General features: G+C 39.7%; 1 protein-coding gene across 2 annotated transcripts in view; it reads right to left on the reverse strand.

Moving 5' to 3' along the window:
- Positions 1-13,489: 13,489 nt before the first annotated feature.
- TLR8 (toll like receptor 8) overlaps positions 13,490-20,180 on the reverse strand; it is a 17,457-nt gene continuing 10,766 nt past the window's right edge. For both annotated transcript variants that reach the window (XM_023198936.1, XM_023198935.1), the window contains one exon: positions 13,490-17,604. In XM_023198936.1, coding sequence (XP_023054704.1) covers positions 14,482-17,598 — 3,117 coding nt within the window. In that variant the 5' untranslated portion in view covers positions 17,599-17,604 and the 3' untranslated portion in view covers positions 13,490-14,481. The remainder of the gene's footprint in view (positions 17,605-20,180) is intronic.

Genomic DNA, 20,180 nt, shown 5'->3' on the forward strand with positions numbered 1-20,180 from the left:
AGAAATTGGAAGTCTAAAATAGGAGGAAAAGGAAGAGGTCTTATGAATCTATAAGGTCTATCTGCATGTCTAATATATCTGTGTTTTTATGTGTCATGTATATAATGTTTCACTACTAAAAATACATAAACAAGCTCTAATTAATTGGCCTAAAGGGAAAAAAAAGCACTTAAATATTTTTTTTTTCTTTGAGACAGAGTCTTGCTCTGTTGCCCAGGCTGGAGTGCAATGGCATAATCTCAGCTCACTGCAACCTCTACCTCCTAGGTTCACGTAATTCTCATGCCTCAGCCTCCCAAGTATCTGGGATTACAGACGTGTGCCACTATGGCTAATTTTTGTATTCTTAGTAGAGATGGGGTTTCACTATGTTGGCCAGGCTGGTCTCGAACTCCTGACCTCAAGTGATCTGCCCACCTTGGCCTCCCGAAGTGCTGGGATTATAGATGTGAGCCACTGCACCCAGCCAAAATCAGATTATCAGAAAAAAATACTTTAAGCCAAATGCTTTTTCAAGTGTATATGACTTAAGTAAATTTTTAATAAATAAGCTGGCTTTGAAAGTGTTCATGAAATAGAATTAGAAATGGCTTCAGAATTGTCAACATACATTATTGTTTAGATTTATTGGTAAAGTGGTTTTATATTTTATCTCTGCTACATGTCAAAATTTGGCCTGAGGGTTATAAAGCTGTGAATGCAGCCCAAAGGAAAATTATCTTTATGTAAAATTTGATAAATAAAGCACTTAATATTGTTCAGTTAATGAAAACAGCTAAATCCTGAGTTATTGGCAACAAAACAAAACAAAACACCAAAAAAACTATTTATCTAACCTTAAGGTTCTTACTTAGGAAAACCTGAAATTCACAGGTTACAAAATGGTTAACAGGGAAATAACTTTAAATAGTAACTATTACTGTTTTTATAAGTAATCTGGGTAAACTATTTTAAAAATTAATTAGGTAAATGTAATGAGATAAATGCTTATAAATAAACTTACAAAATTTAAAATCTAAAGTTAAATTAAATAATAGATATTCATTGAATGTCTGGGTCATTTCCAATTTTTTTAAATGATAAGAAAATGTTTTTTCTAAATAAAGAAATGTGTTCTTATTTAAACGAAAATAATTTTTGTCTAATTCAAAGTTTATTTAAAAGTTATTTATAAAACAAAGTAATGGTAACTAGTAAATAAAAGCAATGTAACAAAAGTTATGAAGAGGTATTTTTGGCAAGAAAGAGTAAAAACAAAATAATTTTATATGAGAAAAAATATTGTATGGTAAATTTCCGTCCTAGAATAAAATGACTCGTTGTTTAAGAAAGAGAGATGTTCAGGACGATCCACAAAGTCCAAGCATGTCATGAATATCATGAATGGTCTGTGTAAGTTGTAATAAGGTTTGTAAAAAGAGAATTTATGGAAAAAAAGGGTCTTTATGATCAAGTTGCCGAAAATTAAAGGGAAATTATTTGTGATGGACTTTCTAGAGATTGGGCTTTAATATTTAAAGAGCACTTATACACTAAAGAATTGAGTAGAACAATGGAATTTTCTTTTTTTGTTGTTTTTGTTTGTTTGTTTGTTTGTTTTTGTTTTTGTTTTTTTGAAATGGAGTTTTGCTCTTGTTGCCCAGGCTGGAGTGCAGTGGCACTATCTTGGCTCACTGCAACCTCCGCCTCCCAGGTTCAAGTGATTCTCCTGCCTCAGCCTCCCAAGTAGCTGGGATTATAGGCATGTGCCACCATGCCTGGTTAATTTTGCATTTTTAGTAGAGACAGGGTTTCACTATATTGGCCAGGCTAGTCTTGAAATCCTGACCTCAGGTGATCCACCCACCTCGGCCTCCCAAAGTGCTAGGATTACAGGCATGAGCCACCATGCCCGGCCTGGGATTTTCTTAAGGTATTAGTTTAGTCTTAATAAAATTACCAGATATTTTAATTTTTTTGAACCCAAAGTTCAACTTTTTTGTGTCTTGCTATTTTCAGCTTTCTCTCCCTTTTCAAAAGGCCTGAAATAATAACTCTATCCTTCAACTCATTTTCAGCTCCTATAAGATTTTTTTCCCTTAGGTTCTAACTGTTTGTTGAAGTGTGATGCTAAAAATTTTTATCTTAAAGGTCTAAAGGAAATATTTTATTCCAACATAACATTCTGTGCTCTTGGCTTTAAATTGTTCTATGAATCCAAAAATTTTCACTTATTACCCAAGAAACACTCTTCCTATGTCTAATTAATTGACGTACCCTTTTCATTAGTTTGACTTGCAGATTATCTAAATCGACACCCATAAGGAACAACAATTGCACTGCAGAAGGCCTTTTCTTTTGCCTTTTGGTGACTGGTCTAACAAACAAATTTTACATTTTATCGAAATAATTCCTATGTCATTGTTACTAACTTTTGATTTGCTTAGAAAAAACTGAGATTTTAAAAATGGTTTTAAGTTGAGGTTATCACATCCATGTAACCTTCTATATTTTGCTCTAAAGTCCTTGTGCCATTAAGTTACAAGGCTTTGACTCCTGGGTCTAAAAAGGACACCAAGTCCTGCTAAATCTTAAACACTGACACCAGTTAAAGCTTCATCTTCAGACCTGGTAGAAGATGCCAATCAAAATAAGCTGTGTTTGTGAGGCACTGGGCCAGAAATTAAAACTATTCAACTCCTCAAGGCCCAGGGATTACCATGGAAGAGGAAGGTGTAAGAGATTGTAAGGGCCAATTTTGAGAGATAAAATTAGTTCAGTTTCTCTATAAATTAACCATTAATATCGAAGGTACACTGATGGAAGACCAGCATATTGCCCCCTGTGTCAGATTAACAAGTTTTCTTGGAATGTTAACCCACTCCTTAATAAAAGGTTATAAAAGGGTTTATGGAAATTATATTTTACAGTCAAAATTGTTGCTCTCTCTCTCTTTCTCTCTCTCTCGCTATATATATTTTTTCGAGATGGAGTCTTGCTGTGTTGCCCAGGCTGGAGTGTAGTGGCACGATCCCAGCTCACTGCAACCTCTGCCTCCCAGGTTCAAGCAATTCTACTGCCTCAGCCTCCCGAGTAGCTGGTATTACAGGCACCCACCACTACACCCTGCTAATTTTTGTATTTCAGTAGAGATGGAGTTTTGCCGTGTTCGCCAGGCTGATCTCGAACTCCTCTCCTGTGTGAATTGTATATTCAGTTAAAGGCTGATCAGAGACCCAAAATAATGCAACCTTTTGTGTCTTACCTACCTATGACCTGGAAGCCCCCTCCCCTGCTTCAAGTTGTCCAGCCTTTCTGGACTGAACCAACGTACATCTTACACACATTGATTGATGTCTCATGTCTCCCTAAAATGTATAGAACCAAGCTGTACCCAAACCACCCTGGGCACATGTTGTCAGGCCCTCTTGAGGCTGTGTCATAGGTGTGTCCTTAACCTTGGCAAAATAAACTTTCTAAATTGACTGAGACCTGTCTCAGATATTTTGGGTTCACAGAGTAATGCGAATAAGGAGCCACACCTTATCTTTGGACTGTGTACATATGAAAATTAAATGAGCCTTCCTTTTGTAATGTTTCATATTTTGTGATCAGAACATGATGATCGTGTGTTCAGATTAGTGGCTAACTTGAAACTTCTGGCTGTTGGAGGCTCAGGTGGTATGCAAAGCTCTCCTGATAAGTCAGAGGAGCAGGAAAGCCAGAAAAAAACAGCCTTTGTGGTTTAAGAACCAGTCAGCACGTCTTTGCCAAAACTATATCCCCTCAACAGATCTGGTGCATTGCTTAAATGGACATTATTAGAAATTCATTTGTTTGGTTTTAAGATATTGCCATTAGTGGTTTTAAGATATTGCCATTAGTGAACAAACCATGTAAATCTCTGGAAAGTTAATGTATGCATCAGTTACATAATACACATATTTATTAGATCACTTTCTAGAATTTTATTCCACAAACATTGATTAAACAACTGCTAACTAATACGTACTGTACATTGTGCTCTGGAGGATACAGGCATGAGTAAACTGTGGTCTCTGCCTTCCAGGAATTTACAGTCTTCAGTCCTCTACAGTCCCCTACAGAATTTACAGAGGAGGGAGATCAAGCTACTAACTATGACCAAGATAAAACAAAGAAGTGCCATGATACAGGAGCAAAGTGCTGTCTAAGGTTGTTGGGGTCTGCGTGTTTCCTAAACAAAGGAATGAACACACAAAACAACACAGGACAAGACATACATGGCGGCCGCGCCGAACGGCACACTCTGCTTTATTTTATACAGCCGTTTATGGAATGTTACCAAGTCACCGGGCATGTGTTGCTTCTCTGACCTTTCCTTGACTCCCAAGATCAGTAAACATTGACCAGTTCCCAGAGCCCACTCTTTACAGCTGGCTCCTTTGCCCTTCCTGTTTGCAGCGAAGGAACGTCCTGCTTTGTCTGCAAGAGCTGGGCTTATCGGGAACGTCTCGTTTGCGAGCATGCAGTCCTCTACAAAGGTGGAGGTAGAAATTGTTGATTTTCAGCGGCGCACTTGGGGGATGCTTAGACCAGTGGTTCTCAAAGTGTGTTCCCCAGTCAGCAGCATCAGTACCACCTGGTAACTTACTGGAGATGCACACTTGTTAGGCATGCTCCAGACTGTGTTTTAACAAGCCCTTTAGGTGATATAGGCGGAATTTGAAAATCACTGCCTCAAAGAAAAGCTGATGTGAGATAGACGCCTCAAAAGATAAATACCTTCCCTTGACTGACTCCTACCTGCATCTTTCCCCACTCACAAGGCCTTGTTTCTTCTCTCTCCTTCCCAATTCTTTCTTCTCTTCTCTTTCCCACCACCAGACATTGAACCACAGCTCACAGATATGCTCACTCTTGGCCTCTTTTAAGCCTATGTGCTGAGCCAGGAAAAGAAATGCCTCTCAGGGAATGATGCAGGTTTTGTCTTTCTTGTTTTCAAGGGGAATGCTTCCAGATTTTGCCCATTTGATATGGTATTGGCTATGGGTTTGTCATATATGGCTCTTATTATTTCGAAGTATGTTCCTTCAATACCTAGTTTATTGAGAGTTTTTAACATGAAGGAATGTTTAATTTTACCAAAGGCTTTTTCTGTACCTATTGAGACAATCATGTGGTTTTTGTCTTTAGATCTGTTTATGTGATGAATTACATGAATTGATTTGAGTATGTTGAACCAACTTTGCATCCCAGGGATGAGGCCTACTTGATTGTGGTGGATTAGCTTTTTGATGTGCTGCTGGATTCAGTCTGCCAGTATTTTGTTGAGGCCTTTTTTTTTTTTTTTTTTGAGGCAAAGTCTTGCTCTGTCGCCCAGGCTGGAGTGGAGTGGTGCAATCATGGCTCACTGCAGGCTCCATCTCCTGGGTTTAAGTGATTCTCATGCCTCAGTCACCCAAGTAGCTGAGATTACAAGGCATGCGCCACCACACTCGACTGATTTCTGTATTTTTAGTAGAGAGGGGGTTTTGCCATGTTGGCCATGCTGGTCCCAAACTGCTGCTCTCAAGTGATCCGCCCATCTCGGCCTCCCAAAGTGCTGGGATTACAGGCATGAGCCACCACATACAGCCTGTTGAGGATTTTTGCATCAATGTTCATCAAGGATATTGGCCTAAAGTTTTCTTTTTTTGTTGTATCTCTGCGAGGTTTTGGTATCAGGATGATGCTGGCCTCATAGAATGAGTTAGGGAGGAGTCCGTCCTTTTCAATTTTTTGGAATAGTTTCAGTAGAAAGAGTCCCAGCTCTTTTCTTCTTTGCACCTCTGATAGAATTCAGCTGTGAATCTGTCTGGTCCTAGGCTTTTTTTTGCTGGTAGGTTATGTCTTTTGTGTGTGTGTGTGTGTGTGTGTGTGTGTGTGTGTGTGTGTTTTGATGAGGTGATGTTTTTGGTGACTCCACAACAAACTGGATGTTAGGGAAAACCATTTAAATAGAAATAGAAAAATTACTACATCATGCTCTCATTTTCCTTATTTCCTTATTTTAAATTTTATTCTCTTAACTTCTTTATATTTACTAAGCAGTCAATAATGAACATCTCTATCTATATATGAATACTCCTCTACATGTGTCTATATGCATACATTATACATACATGCACACATTTCATATTGGTTTCCAGTATAAACAATATCATCTCTAGAGTACTCAACCTCGGTTGGATAGGGTTTGCTGATTCAAAGGTGGAAATTCTCTCAAGATGAGAGACTAATTGCTTCAGTCATTTCCACTGGATTTAACATCTTTGAAAGTACTATATTCCCTAATAAGTCCCTAGAGAGCCCATTCAGCCACAGCCAAGGTTAGCCCACTCAATGGGAGGATTATGTGTGTTTTCAGTTTATGTCAAGTGCTAAAATTATCCTTTATATGGCTAATGATGCTTTAGAAATGAGTATTAACCTCTCCACCCTATACCAAAGAAGAATCTATCATTTTTACAGTTTTATTATTCACTGCTTCTGAATCATATTCTGCCTTGTTGTCACATCTCTGTTCAGAAGCAATAATGTCCTCTCTGGAGACCTAATAGGACCAGTTCAAGAAGCTAATCATCTTGATATAAAGGCCTCAAGGGACATGGCCTAGATTATTGTGGTTTTTTGTTTTGTTTTGTTTTGTTTTTCTGTTTTTAAAACAGAACAATTCATGTCAATATGGTGACTGTCATCATATACCTGGGAACATTTTCAGGGGCTCGTTAGGCTGGGTAAATCTCTCTCAGGCCTTCAAATCTGCATTTCCAGAGAGAGAGAGTGAGAGAAAGAGAGAGACAGAGAGAGAACATTAGCTCTAGGAGATGCCCTGCCAAAATAAAAAAAAGGAATTGTGGTCAAATAAGTTTGGAACATAGTGTAGTATAGTTCTCTTTTGGAGATCACAAGGCATATGAGAAATACTGTAGTAACTAAGATGTTTCCAAACCTGTTTGAACTCAGGAGCATTTTTAATGGAGTACTTACGTGTGGAGTTGACTTGGGGAAATTCTGCTTTGAATGGTGCCATAGAACTAGTGAACTACACATGCTGACAGAGCCACACCAGCCTTCCATGAGCCTGAATTCAGACTCGTTGTTATGCCCATATTTGTTTATGGACCATCACATGATTTCTACATAGTTGCACTCAATTTACACACTTCTTCCATTTCATGATAATGTCCTTTGCCTTCTTCTTGGTCTATGCTGTGCTTGCTCTGAACAATAGCCCAACACTCAATAAGAATGTAAATGATTCTTGCCCAGGCTCAGAGCCTCATGGAATCAGCATCATGGCATCCAATATTGTTGATGCTGTGTAATACTTGAGAGACAATCAGCATGCTTGCCACCATGAGTGGGTAATGGGAATATGGAAGGTGCAGAAGGCCTGCCCTTATGCATGACTGCTACAGTGGGACATTTGACAATGTGACCTACCCTTACTGTATCTGTCCTAGGGTATAGCTGGAGAAGCCAATCTGAACCTTTGTTTGTTCATTCACTTGAAAAGTATTTACTGAAAGTCTTTGTTGTATATCAGGCATGCTGATGAATACTGGGGACAGAGTGATGGACTAAAAGTCACCTTCCCTGATCTTTGGAGCCTACAGTCTAATGGAAGACACATGTTGCAGCCACACTATTCATTTCTCTATCATTTACCCAACAAAACTTGTGGTAAATGCTAAGAAGATAGTATAAGGGGGGTGTTTGAGTGGGATTTGGAGGTTAGAAGAAAGTTGCTCTCAGTGACATTTAACTCTCCCTGTAGAGTGAGCAGGAATTAGCTAAGTGAAGTCTGGAGTCAGAGGTGACTTGGGGCAGTCGTTATGTGTGTAGGTGCTGAGACGGGAGTTTGGTGTGTTCTTAGCACGAACCAAAGACAAGTGGTGGGGGTGCTTAGAGTGGAGACTGGAGGCGTGCACAAATGGAAGATCACAAAGGGATTGTGGGTCTTGTCCAGGAGTTGAGATTGTCAACCTAATTCAGAAGAAGCCACACTTTTGACAAGAATCACTCTAGCTTCTGGAACCGAATTGGAGGGAACAGAGTGGATACCAGGAAGCTAGTGAGGAATGCAGGTATCTTGGACAAGGGGTGTTGATGATGGACACAGAGATGGAGGATGGATGGGAGAAGAATTTAGGAGGTCAAATGGAGAGTCCTTGATGAGTGGTTGGATGTCGGGGTGAGAGGGAAGAGTCAACAACGAGGCTCTGGTTTCTGGCTTGAACAACTGCATTTGGGCTTTTCTCACGAACCCAGACATGGCTCTTAATTTTCTCTGAACTTCTGGGATCATCATTACTGAGATAGCCAGGGAGCTATCCCTAAAATAGTTTAGGGGTAATCTCAAAGGAGGGAAAGACTGAGTACATAAAACAGGGGAGCCTTTTCTCTCTACTCCTGGAAATATGTTTCTCACACACAAAAAAAGAAATTTTAAAAAGGCTCAAATAATAAACAACTTCCCAATGGCAACGTTCTATGATCATAAGTAGATTTTTGTTTGCATTGGTTTTTCTTATTAATATCTGATGAATTTTAAATTCTAGTCTCTACCCTTTGCACACTGGAGGGACATTAATAAAGACCATTTTCCATTTTGAGTCATTGGCACAGGAAGCCCTGAGTTATGTCCTTCAGGTTCAAAACACTGCTACATCTTGCCCCAATTGCTGAGTAAGGCCTGGGACTTCATCTATTCCCCCTTTCCCTGAAAGCATTTAAGGGCAGAAATGAAGAGAACACAGTTATGTGACCTTCCCTTGTACTCATTGGAAATAATGGATACTATTATGACTTTAAGTTCAAGGATAATGACAGTAGAAACCTGGCTGTATTGCTATAATAGCTTTATTAATAGCCAGCAGGAAAATTGCCTTTTACTTCCAATAGTCATAAATGACTCTCCCATTCACAAGGGCATTTTCAACTTTCATGGAGTTCTCAGTAATTTCTAAGGAAGAAAAGCCATGGTTGTTGTTATGGGTTGAACTGCACCCCCACAAAATTACATGTTGAAGTCTTAACCCCCAGGACCTCAGAAGCTGACCTCATTTGGAAATGAGGTTGTTGCAGACGTGATTAGTCAAGATGAGGTCATAGTAGGAGTAGGGTGGGTCCTTAATCAAGTATGACTTCTGTTCTTAAGAAGAGGAGAGAGGCATAGAGGGAAGATGGCCATGTGACAACAGAGGCAGAGACTGGAGTCCTGCATCTTCAAGGTAAGGAATGCTGTGGATTGCTGGCAAACACCAGACGCCAAAAGAGACAAGAAGGATCTTTCTCTATAGGTTTCAGAGGGAGCGTGGCCCTGCAGACACCTTTATTTCAGACTTTTACCTTCCAGAACTATGAGACAATAAATGTTTGTTTTTTAAGCCATGCAGTTTGTGGCAGCCCAAGGAAACTAGAGTAGTTGTCATATTTGAAAGTAACTTGGAGATCATTTAATCCACTCTATAGGTAAAGAATCATGCTCAGCAAGGTGGAGTGATTTGTCCAGAATCAACCGGATGCTCTCCTTTGACCGGACCAGGCATTCCAGTTCCTGTAGTTTGGGGTTCTTTACAGAAGCCAACAATCAGAGGTCAGTGCCAAACAAGATCTGGCAAATCTTGATCAATTCCAAGGAAAAAGCAGAGGGTCTGGGAAAGCTGGTAGAGAAGACTTCAATAGTGTAAGTGCCAGGAGCTTCAGACATGGTGGAGCAATGCTAGAAAAAACACCCACAAAAAGGGCCAGGAGTAGAAATATTGCTGTCAGTATATTCACAGAGTTGTGCAATCATCACTCCAATCAATTTTAGAACATTTCCATAACTTCAATAGGAAACCCCAAACCCCTGAATAGCTATGCCCATCTTCTCCCAATCCCTCAACCCCCTACTGCCTCAGGCAACTACTTACCTAATCTCTGTCTCTATGCATTTGCCTATTCTGAACATTTCATATCAGTGGAATCGTACAATATATGGTCTTTTGTGTCTGGCTTCTTTCACTTAGCATGACATTTTCAAGGTTCATCCATGTTGCATCATAGTATCAGTGATTCATTACATTTTATGGCTGAATAATATTCCATTGTATGGATAGATCACATTTTATTTATCCATTGATTAGTTGATGGATCCTGGCCATTTCTGAACCCACCTTAAGACTTAGCACATATTAGTTGTTCAAAAAGCCTTTGTCCACTAAGTATACATTTTGGATCAAAGAAGATAGTTGAGGTAACCCAGGCCTGATGGTTTTATATTCTTACCTAAATTGGTAATAGGAGAGGCTAGAACCTTGAGAAAGGTAAAAGAGATTTGCAATGTTTGCGACCTATTCTTTCTCAACAGAAGGGGTCTGAGAATCTAATTTTAACTGAATCACAGGTTCAGTTGTTCGCCCCTTGCAGAGTCCGATTAACAAGGGTGAGATGTGGTATAAAGAAAGTGACTTTTTAAACAAAATTTTATTTTTCTTATTTTTCATTTTTGTGGGCACATAGTAGGTTTATATATTTAGGGGATACACGCGATGTTTTCATACATGCAATGGGTAATCACATCATGGAGAATGGGATATCCATCCCCTCAAGCATTTATCCTTTGAGTTACAAACAGTTCAATTACACTATTTTAGTTATTTTTTAAAAGTACAATTAAATTATTATTGACTATAGTCACTCTGTTGTGCTATTAAATAGTAGATCTAATTCATTCTTTCTATTTTTTTGTATCCATTAACCATCCCCACCTCCCCTAGCTTCCACTTCCCCTCCCAGCCTCTGGTAACCATCCTTCTACTCTCTATGTCCATGAGTTGAATTGTTTTGATTTTTAGATCCCACAAATAAATGATAACATTTGATATTTGTCTTTCTGTGCCTGCCTTATTTCACTTAACATAATGACCTCTAGTTCCATCTATGTTGTTGCAAATGACAGGATATCATTCTTTTTATGGCTGACTAGTACTCCATTTTGTATGTGTACCACATTTTCTTTATCCATTCATCTGTTGATGGACACTTAGGTTGCTCCAAATCTCAGCTACTGTAAACAGTGCTGCAACAAACATGGAAGTGCAGATATCTCTTCAATATAATTACTTCCTTTCTTTTGGATATATACCCAGTAGTGGGATTGCTAGGTCACATGGTAATTCGATTTTTAGTTTTTTGAGGAACCTCCAAACTGTTCTCCATCATGGTTTACTAATTTACATTCCCACCAACAATGTATGGAGATTCTCAATAAAATGACTTTTATTCCAAAAGTTAGCTTAGGGGGAAGTATAGGCTCCTGACTTTAAGGGTACCAGCTTGCTTTTGGGGCAGAAAGCAGGGGCTTTTAAAGGGGGAGTTGGCATGAGTGGCATGCAGGGAAGGGAGTGAGCAGGTGAGGTCTATGCAACTTGCTTTTGTGTCTTATGTACCAGGTGGTTGAGCTGGTGCCATCTCGGGCAGAACTAAGTTGTAAAGTGACCATTGTCTCAAGATATCCTCCAGGTGGGAGAGAGTTTTGTTGTGGGCATGCTTTAGGTTGTAAATTGACTCCTCTCTCTTGAGGCAGTCCCCTAGTGGGAGAGATTTCTGGCTCTGGAGCTTTTAAGTAAGCACATAGATAAGCTTGCCCTGTAGGGAGTGTCTGGTGAAGGGAAGATAAAGGTTATAATTGCATTTTTAAAGAGCTAACTAAGGAGTGGAGAAAAGGGGAAAAGGAGGAAAGAGAAAAGAAGAAAATAATAATTTAAAAAATAACATTGTCTTTCTCTTAGAAAAATAGGGATACTCAGCTATATAATGATAGCTAAAGTGTTGATGACTTAATTATCAGCTCCATTAGCACATAGAAATGAAGAATGTATGGATGGTTTCAAGAACTGTGGCAATCCCAGGAGGAGCATAGAGGCTTGGGGGGCCTCTGGAAAGTCCTTTGCATACACAGAGGCTGACTGCTATGACAGAGCTGCTACTTTCCAAAGCCCACTCTTCCTTCCCTTCTTTCACTCCATGAAAACATGTTACCCTGAGGCCTGGTCTTGAGAAAAATGCAGAGGAGAAGACCTGTCACCAATGATCCAAGGACTCCCCACAAGTACATTTTGACACAGTGCCAACTGGTGCACATAATAGGTGCTCATTCAATTTTTATTGCTTGAACAGTGCAGAATATCTGAGTATGAATGACCTGCATCAAAAGAATGGAGATATCCTCTGAGTGAGCATCTCCACTTGGCAGGAAAAGGTCCAGGGAGTGTGGAGGAGAATCTATCGGGGTCTGACTCCCAGGTAGCTGATAAAACTCAATCCTCACAGATTCCTCCTCCAAAGAAAGACTCTACCTTTCCTCTAACTAAGGTGCCCTTTGCTGAAGACAGTGGGAAGCATGTGGTCCAACCGGTAGTCCTACAATTGAGGTAGATTTTAATGCAAGGATTATAGGTGTGAGATACCACACCCTTCTGATCTTGCTTTTAGATATTTGTCCCTATACCTCAACAAGCACAAGCATAAACATCTTTGTATAAACTCATCATGGTCACAAAACAGGATGCAATGTGACAAAATTAAATTGTCCTTGGCAAACTTGCACTGTTTTCCATTTTGTCCATATTAAATAACACTATGACACATTATTTTGGTCAGTTTATTAGAAGCATGTATTAAAAGGTAACTCATGCTCTAAGATTTAACTAAAAAGGTAAGATGGTACCTTGGAGGTTTCTCTTCTTTTCATTCTGAAGGGACTTCCTTTTCTTTCTTTTCTTTTCTTTTCTTTTTCTTTTTTTTTTTTTTTGAGACGGAGTCTCGCTCTGTTGCCCAGGCTGGAGTGTAGTGGTGCAATCTCGGCTGGCTGCAAGCTCCGCCTCCCGGTTCACCCCATTCTCCTGCCTCAGCCTCCCGAGTAGCTGGGACTACAGGCACCCACCACCATGCCCGGCTAATTTTTTGTATTTTTAGTAGAGATGGGGTTTCACCGTGTTAGCCAGAATTGTCTCGCTCTCCTGACCTCATGATCCACTCGCCTCGGCCTCCCAAAGTGCTGGGATTACAGGCGTGAGCCACCACACCCGGCCAAGGGACTTCCTTTTCTTATGCTCGGAAAATTTCTAGTTATTCTCGGGTAAATTTCATTAGATATCTCAAGATTCATACTGGATGGAGGATGCTATGAACTGATGCAGAGGAACCAAGGGATCAGTAGAAGTGGAAAGGGTTGCCAAAGTTGTTTCATTTGGGGGAATTGCACAAAGACTACCAACAGCCAGGCATTCTGACTTTATGTCTTCTGAGTAGGGAATCAAGAGAGAATTTCTGTATTAATAAGTATCTTAATGTAAAAGCTTCATGAAAACTTCTTCCCCTTTGATTTCTACCAAATAGTTTTTTAAAAAGAGTTCTCAAAAAATTCAGTGTATATGGCAATTTCTTTTAATATTAAAGACCAATTTCTCTATCATATGTTTATTATACACTCCTCTTATAAAATGAAACATTTTTATTCATTCATTTTAAGATTTACGGCAATGGCAATTAACAATATAGACCAAAAGCTTCGAATTTAGCTGCATACTTTTAAAAAATGGTTAAGAAGTAAAAGATGCTTTAAAAGCTATCCATCTCAGTTCTTAAATGGCATCTAAACCTTAGAAGTCAAATGTTATAGCAAATATTTTTAAAAGCAACTGTAAATAGAACCAAATGCAACCACAGCATAATATAACCATGTAGCCATAGATACATGATAAATCTAAACAGCAGCTTAATATTAGGACCATTAGTCACAGTGGCAAAAGTTCTTAGATATTGAAAAGAAGGTGTATTAGGTCAACTGCTAAGATGGTTCACAGTCATCCCTGCCTCCTGATATTCACAATCTATGATCAAGATAGCAGGCCATCCCAGGACAGCAGTCAAGGGAAAATAGTTGATGACCAACTGAGGCAATCAGAGCTCACCGTCTTGGTCTTCAGTTGTTTTCCCTGGACTGAGGTGGTCACTCCCATGGAGCTGGCAGGACCTGTGGTTTACTTCTAACAAGTAGAATGTGGCCGAAGTGATGGGATATCGCTTTTTTGATTCAATTACAAGATTGTTACTTCATCTTGCTAGCGACCTCTCTTTTTTGCTAGCTCTGATGAAGCAAGCTGCCTTGTGGGAGAGGTTCACATGGCTCACATGAGTATAGCCTTTGGCCAATAGCCCAGGAGGAATTGAATCCAGAAAACAACCACATGAGTGTGACCCCAAAGATGCCTATGTCTCTGGTGAACACCTACATTGCAGCCTCTGAGACACCCTGAGCAGAGGACCCAGTTACGCTGTGCCTGGACTCCTGACCCTCAAAAACTGTGGGCTAGCAAATGTGTTGTTTTAAACCACTAAGTTTTGGGGTAATTTGGTACATAGCCATATAGACAGAAATGTCATTCCTTTGCATCTTTATTATGGTGCAAAACCATGACTTAACGTCAGTTAGTATTGCTTAATGGAATCAACATACATATTGTTATACCGTGAATCATTTTCAGTTAAGACCACATTTCTCAGAGTTTGCCAAAACAAGCCTTCTGCCTTCGGATTGTCAGGCCACTGGAGGATGGAGCTCTTACAGATCCGCTGTCGTAGCCTCAAATACTGAGAATGCTGTAACACAGGCTCCAGCAGGATAAATATAATCACATCCATGTTCTCATCCATTAGCCTCTGCAAAGCCAAGTAAAAAGCTGTTTTAAAGTTCCAGCTTTTTGCATATTTTTTGGTTAAAACAAATACTGTTTTCTTGCTTTGGTTGATGCTCTGCATGAGATTGTCGATGATGGCCAATCCCGGGTCCCAATCCCTCTCCTCTAGACAAAGGAGAACGTTTTTGTCTTGGTTCTCTTCAAGGTGGTAGCGCAGCTCATTTATCACCCAGTCAGTAACAGAGGCATCTTTGGTGTCATAAGAAATGTAAGCATCATAGAAAGTTTGGGATGTGGAAAGAGACCTGTAGCCTTTTACCTTAGCTAAACACACATTATATATAAACCAAACATCCCAGTAAAACAAATGGTGAGCCAGGGCAATCAACATAACCATGGTGGTGATAAAGAAGGTGAAGAAAAATAATATCACTGCAGTGACATCTGAAACACAAGTTGTTAGCTCCAGACTCACAATACTCTTCCCTCTTTGATCCCCAGGACTGGCACAAATGACATCTACCAGTCTGGGAATTGTGACGTTCAGATGTTCATCCATCCATCTTCGGAAATCTCCAATGTCACAGGTGCATTCGAAGGGGTTTCCGTGTAGTTCCAAAAAACATAAATTGGTGGTGGTCTTAGTTTCAAGTGCGGATTTGTTGATCGTTTTTAGCAGGTTGGAACTTAAATCGAGGTGCTTCAGACTACTGACTTCAGAAAGAAAGCCAGAGGGTAGGTGGGAAATCCTGTTATGACTCAGCAGCAGTGTCTGAAGGGAAGATGTAAAGTCAGATAGGCTATCAGTTAAAAAGAATAGTTTGTTTCCACGTAAGTCAAGCAACTCGAGACGAGGAAACTGCTGGAGTAATGTCCAGTTAAAAAACTTTAACATATTGTCATTTATATGTAGTCTAGTGAGACTCGCTGGCAAATTAAGGAATGCTTCATTTGGGATATGCTTGAGCTTATTAAGGGATAAATCCAGCTGTGTCAGATTCGTGAGACCTTTGAAAATGGAGATATACCTGTTATCATCATCATTCCACAAAATGTCAAGGCGATTGCCACTGAAAACTAATTCTACCAGGGACCTGCTTTCCAGATTATACTTATCTGTTAAAGTATAAATGTTGTTGTGGCTCAAGTTTAAAACTTTTAGATTTGTAAAATTTTGAATAAATTCTAGATGATGTGTTACCCCTGCTATTCTGAAATAGTGTGAATTATAGCTGAGATCTAGAACTTCCAAGTCGGACAATTCAGTAAGAGCACTAGCATTATCGAAATCTAGTCTGTTGTTTGTCAAATCCAAATATTTGACATGAGGAATGGCTGAAAATTCAGTTCCACTTAACACTTGAGCAATGCTATTTGCAGACAGATTTAAACAGGCAATATCAGGAAGATTTTCAAATTGGTTTGGCCCAATGAAGAAAATATTGTTGAGGCTTAAATCTAAGGCTTTTCCATAAGCAGCACATTCTGGCTTTATTAAAGGACGGGTGAAATGATAAAAGTTCGAATGTGGGTCAAACTCAAAATCTGTGGAGCGTCGTTTCAGGATATGACGTTGAAAAGAGGAATTATTTGCATAACTCTGCCTGGTATCTTTTACCAATGGTGATATTCTGTTTTCTGACAAGTAAATGATTTCCAGGTTGGGGAAATTTTGGAAAAGGTTGAAATCGATTTGCTTAATAAAATTAATACCCAAGTTGATAGTTGATAAGTTTGGAAGCTGCATCAGGGGCTGGAAATCGTCTTTTCTGAGTTCCTGGAACACATAACCTCTTAAATGCAATGCCCTTAGAGACAAAAGTTTAGAGAAGTTTTTGGAAATATTAATATGCTGTGGATAACTCCCCTTTATATAGTTAAAAGACAAGTCAAGTATTTCTAAGCGGGGCAGCATCGTTAAAAATTCCCCAGAGGCGATTTCTCCCACTAAATAGTTGAATTCAAGATCCAGTACCTTCAGATGAGGCATATTTTTAAACCAGGCAGCATTAATCTTCCTGAGGGAAGTGCTAGAGAGGTTTAGGTATTGAAGTTGGGTCAAGTTTTGAAAAGCAAAACGATCTATATTAATTGAAGCACCCCCATCACAAGGCACACATGGAAATGGGGCATTGAAGCACCTCGGACAATTCCCGCTTAAATCTAGTAATGTTAAATTTATCAAACCCTTGAAGTCTTCTTTACCAATGTATTTGATCTGGGTGTTGCTCAGAAAAAGTTTGCGTAGGGAACTTGGCAGTTTGGGTGGCACATGTGAAAGAGAATTGAAAGATAGTGATAGCAACTCCAAATTTGTCAGCGTTTCAAATACCCCATCTTCTATGTTAGTTTTCTCACAAACTTTGTTAAAATAGCAGTTCCAGGCCAAATAGAGATATTTCAAGTTTATAAGTCTTGAAATGCCCTCTTTAGTTATGTTGTATATATTGTTTTGAATTAGACTCAGTTCTGTCAAAGACTCTGGCAAACCAGAGGGTATTTGGGGTAACTGGTTGTCTTCAAGCAGTAACTCCCTTAGGTTTTTTAGGTTGAGGAATGCCCCGTCTGTGATATTCAAGCCATTTGATTGTATGCCAGGATTTCCGTTCTGGCGCTGTACATTGGGGTTGTGGTTTAGATTTATTTTAGTGAGATTTTGCAACCCTTGAAATGATTCATTCGTTATGTGTGTGATGAAATTATCAGACAAGTCTAGTTCTGTCACATATTTGCCCACCGTTTGGGGAACTTCCCGTAGTCGACGATTGCTGCACTGTGCAATAACAGAGTCATTTTGCTTTTTCTCTTCACAAGGATAGCTTCTAGAAAAATTTTCTTCAGCGCATAACTCACAGGAACCAGGTATTAGCAGGAAAAGGCAGGTCAGCATTGACGACTGAAGGAACATGTTTTCCTAAGGAAAATCAAAAGCAGAAGCACAGTATTAGAGTAGCAGTATTTGCCAGGTGTTTTGTAAATAAATTAGCAGTGCTACACCATACTTGTATGAGAGTTGATGTGTGCATTCACTTAACAATTAAATAAATTGCATCAGATTAGGTCGCGAATGATTTTACTTTTTTACTATGTTCAGCTTCATGGTGCTAAAAGAAGTTGAAGATGGGCTAGGTGTGGTGGCTCACACCTGTAATCCCAACATTTTGGGAGGCTGAGGTGGAAAGATGATTTGAGCCCAGGAGTTTGAGACCAGACTGGGCAACATAGGGAGACCCTGTCTCTACAAAAAATTAAAAAATTAGCCGGGCATAGTGGTGCATGCCTGTAGTCCCAACTACTCGGGAGGCTGAAGTGGGAGGATGGCTTGAGCCCCTGAGGTTGAGGCTGCAGTGAGCCATGATTGTGCCACTGCACTCCATCCTGGATGACAGAGTGAGACCCTGTCTCAAAAACAACAAAAAAGGAAGTTGAAGATGAAGCTCTCTGAGATTATGATGATGAGAAGACCTGGGAAGCTTCTGCAGAGGCCATTAATCAAGATACTCCACCACCATAATGAGTCTAAGCTGGACCACAGTTATGGATTATAGTAAGTCTATAGCTTAGCAAGCTATATATTGATAGCATCAACCTACTGACATGACACTTGATGAAACTTTGGCCAGCCCCCATGGAGAGTTCAGATGCACTTCTAATATGGTATCATCCTAGATTTTCAAGGCAGTCATCTTTACCTTATTTATACAACTATATCTCTCTTACTGGTATTTCCCACAATTATTCTATACTTCTGTGGTGACATATATTATGTTTTCTTCTTGCATGACTGGTAAGTGGGCACCTTATGTTGATAATAATAACAAGCAAAATGTCAGGTATTGTGCTAAGTGCTTCATAAACATATGATCATCCACATTAATGCTCACAGGAACACAGTGCAGTAGGTCCTATTATTATTTATATTTTGCAGATGAAAAAACAAACTGAGACTTAAGTACCTTTCTGAAGGATGGTATGTTGTAGCACTGGGACTTGAGCCAATCTGATTCCAAAATCATATTTTTAACAACTAAGCCATCACGCTACACAATCTCCTTTTGAAATCCTTGTGCCTGAACAGTGCCTCAAATGTAAACAGCACTCAAAAAATTGTTTGTGGAATAACTACTACTCATATGTTCCTTATCACACAAACATTAGCATTAATAGCTATTTGCTTGCTAATTTTGAAACTTCTCTAGGGAAGACACATGGTGCTTTATATTTTTATGCACCCTCAGTAACACAGGAGAGTGCCTCACTTTCTGTTACTGTTTCTTAATAAACAGAGGGCTGAATATGTCACTTTTGGTAACCATACAATGCAATAAACAGATTAATGTGATTGGTTTGATTAAGGGTAGTAATTAAGAGAACTCTCAAAAATCTTATTTCACTGAACACAGAAACCAGCCTAGATTTTTCACTAAAGCCCGACTCATGTCTTTATTATGGGTTAAACCAGATAAGTGCCTTTTTTTTTTTTTTTTTTGCGACGGAGTCTCGCTCTGTCACCCAGGCTGGAGTGCAGTGGCGCGATCTCAGCTCACTGCAACCTCCGTCCCTCCAGGTTTAATCAATTCTCTGCCTCAGCCTCTGGAGTAGCTGGAATTACAGGTGCATGCCACTACACCTGGCTAATTTTTTTTTTTTTTTTTTTTTAGTAGAGACAGGGTTTCACCATCTTGGCCAGCCTGGTCTTGAACTCCTGACCTCGTGATCCACCCACCTCAGCTTCCCAAAGTGCTGGGATTACAGGCTTGAGCCACCGCACCCAGCCATAAGTGCCTTTTTAAAAATACTCCTAAAATTTAGGGCCGGTGAGCTAACACCTTTATATGTCACACCCTCATTATGTTATAAAAGATTTTTATGTGGACACTGATTATTCTGAGGGTCAATAATTATTTCCCTTTGTAACAGACAAGGAAAAGCCAGCTCCTTTTGAGATGGAAATTAAAGTGGAGCAGAACTCCCAGACATGTTCAGTTGCTACTAGTTATTTTCAAATGCAACACTATTGTGTTGTTGCTGCTTAATGTTTAACTTGCTCTAAAACAAGGCTCTACTGTACCTGGTGTGGTAGGCAGAATTTTAAGATGGCAGCCATGAATTTTGTCCTGGGTATTACTGCTTTGATGACATTATATTATATGGCACATGGGAATTTATCTGGATGGGCTTAATCTAATCATACGAGCGTTTGAAGACGGAACGCTTTTTCTGGTTAGCGGCAGAAGGAAAAGTCAGAGGGGTAAGACGCATGAGAAGAATTGGATGCAGTATTTCTGGCTTGAGGATGCAGGAGCCCCACAACAAGGAATGCAGGCAGCCTGTGGAAGCTGAGAGTGGCTCTCTGCCGGCAGCTAGCAAGGAAATGAGGTTTTCGGGGTGGTGGTGGGGTGGTGAGTCGAACAACAACTGCAAGGAACTGAAATCACCTGACAATCTGGATGAACCTGGAAACAATCTTTTTTTTTTTTTTTTTTTTTG

This window comes from Piliocolobus tephrosceles, chromosome Y, assembly GCF_002776525.5.
Source record: "Piliocolobus tephrosceles isolate RC106 chromosome Y, ASM277652v3, whole genome shotgun sequence".
NCBI lineage: Eukaryota > Metazoa > Chordata > Mammalia > Primates > Cercopithecidae > Piliocolobus > Piliocolobus tephrosceles.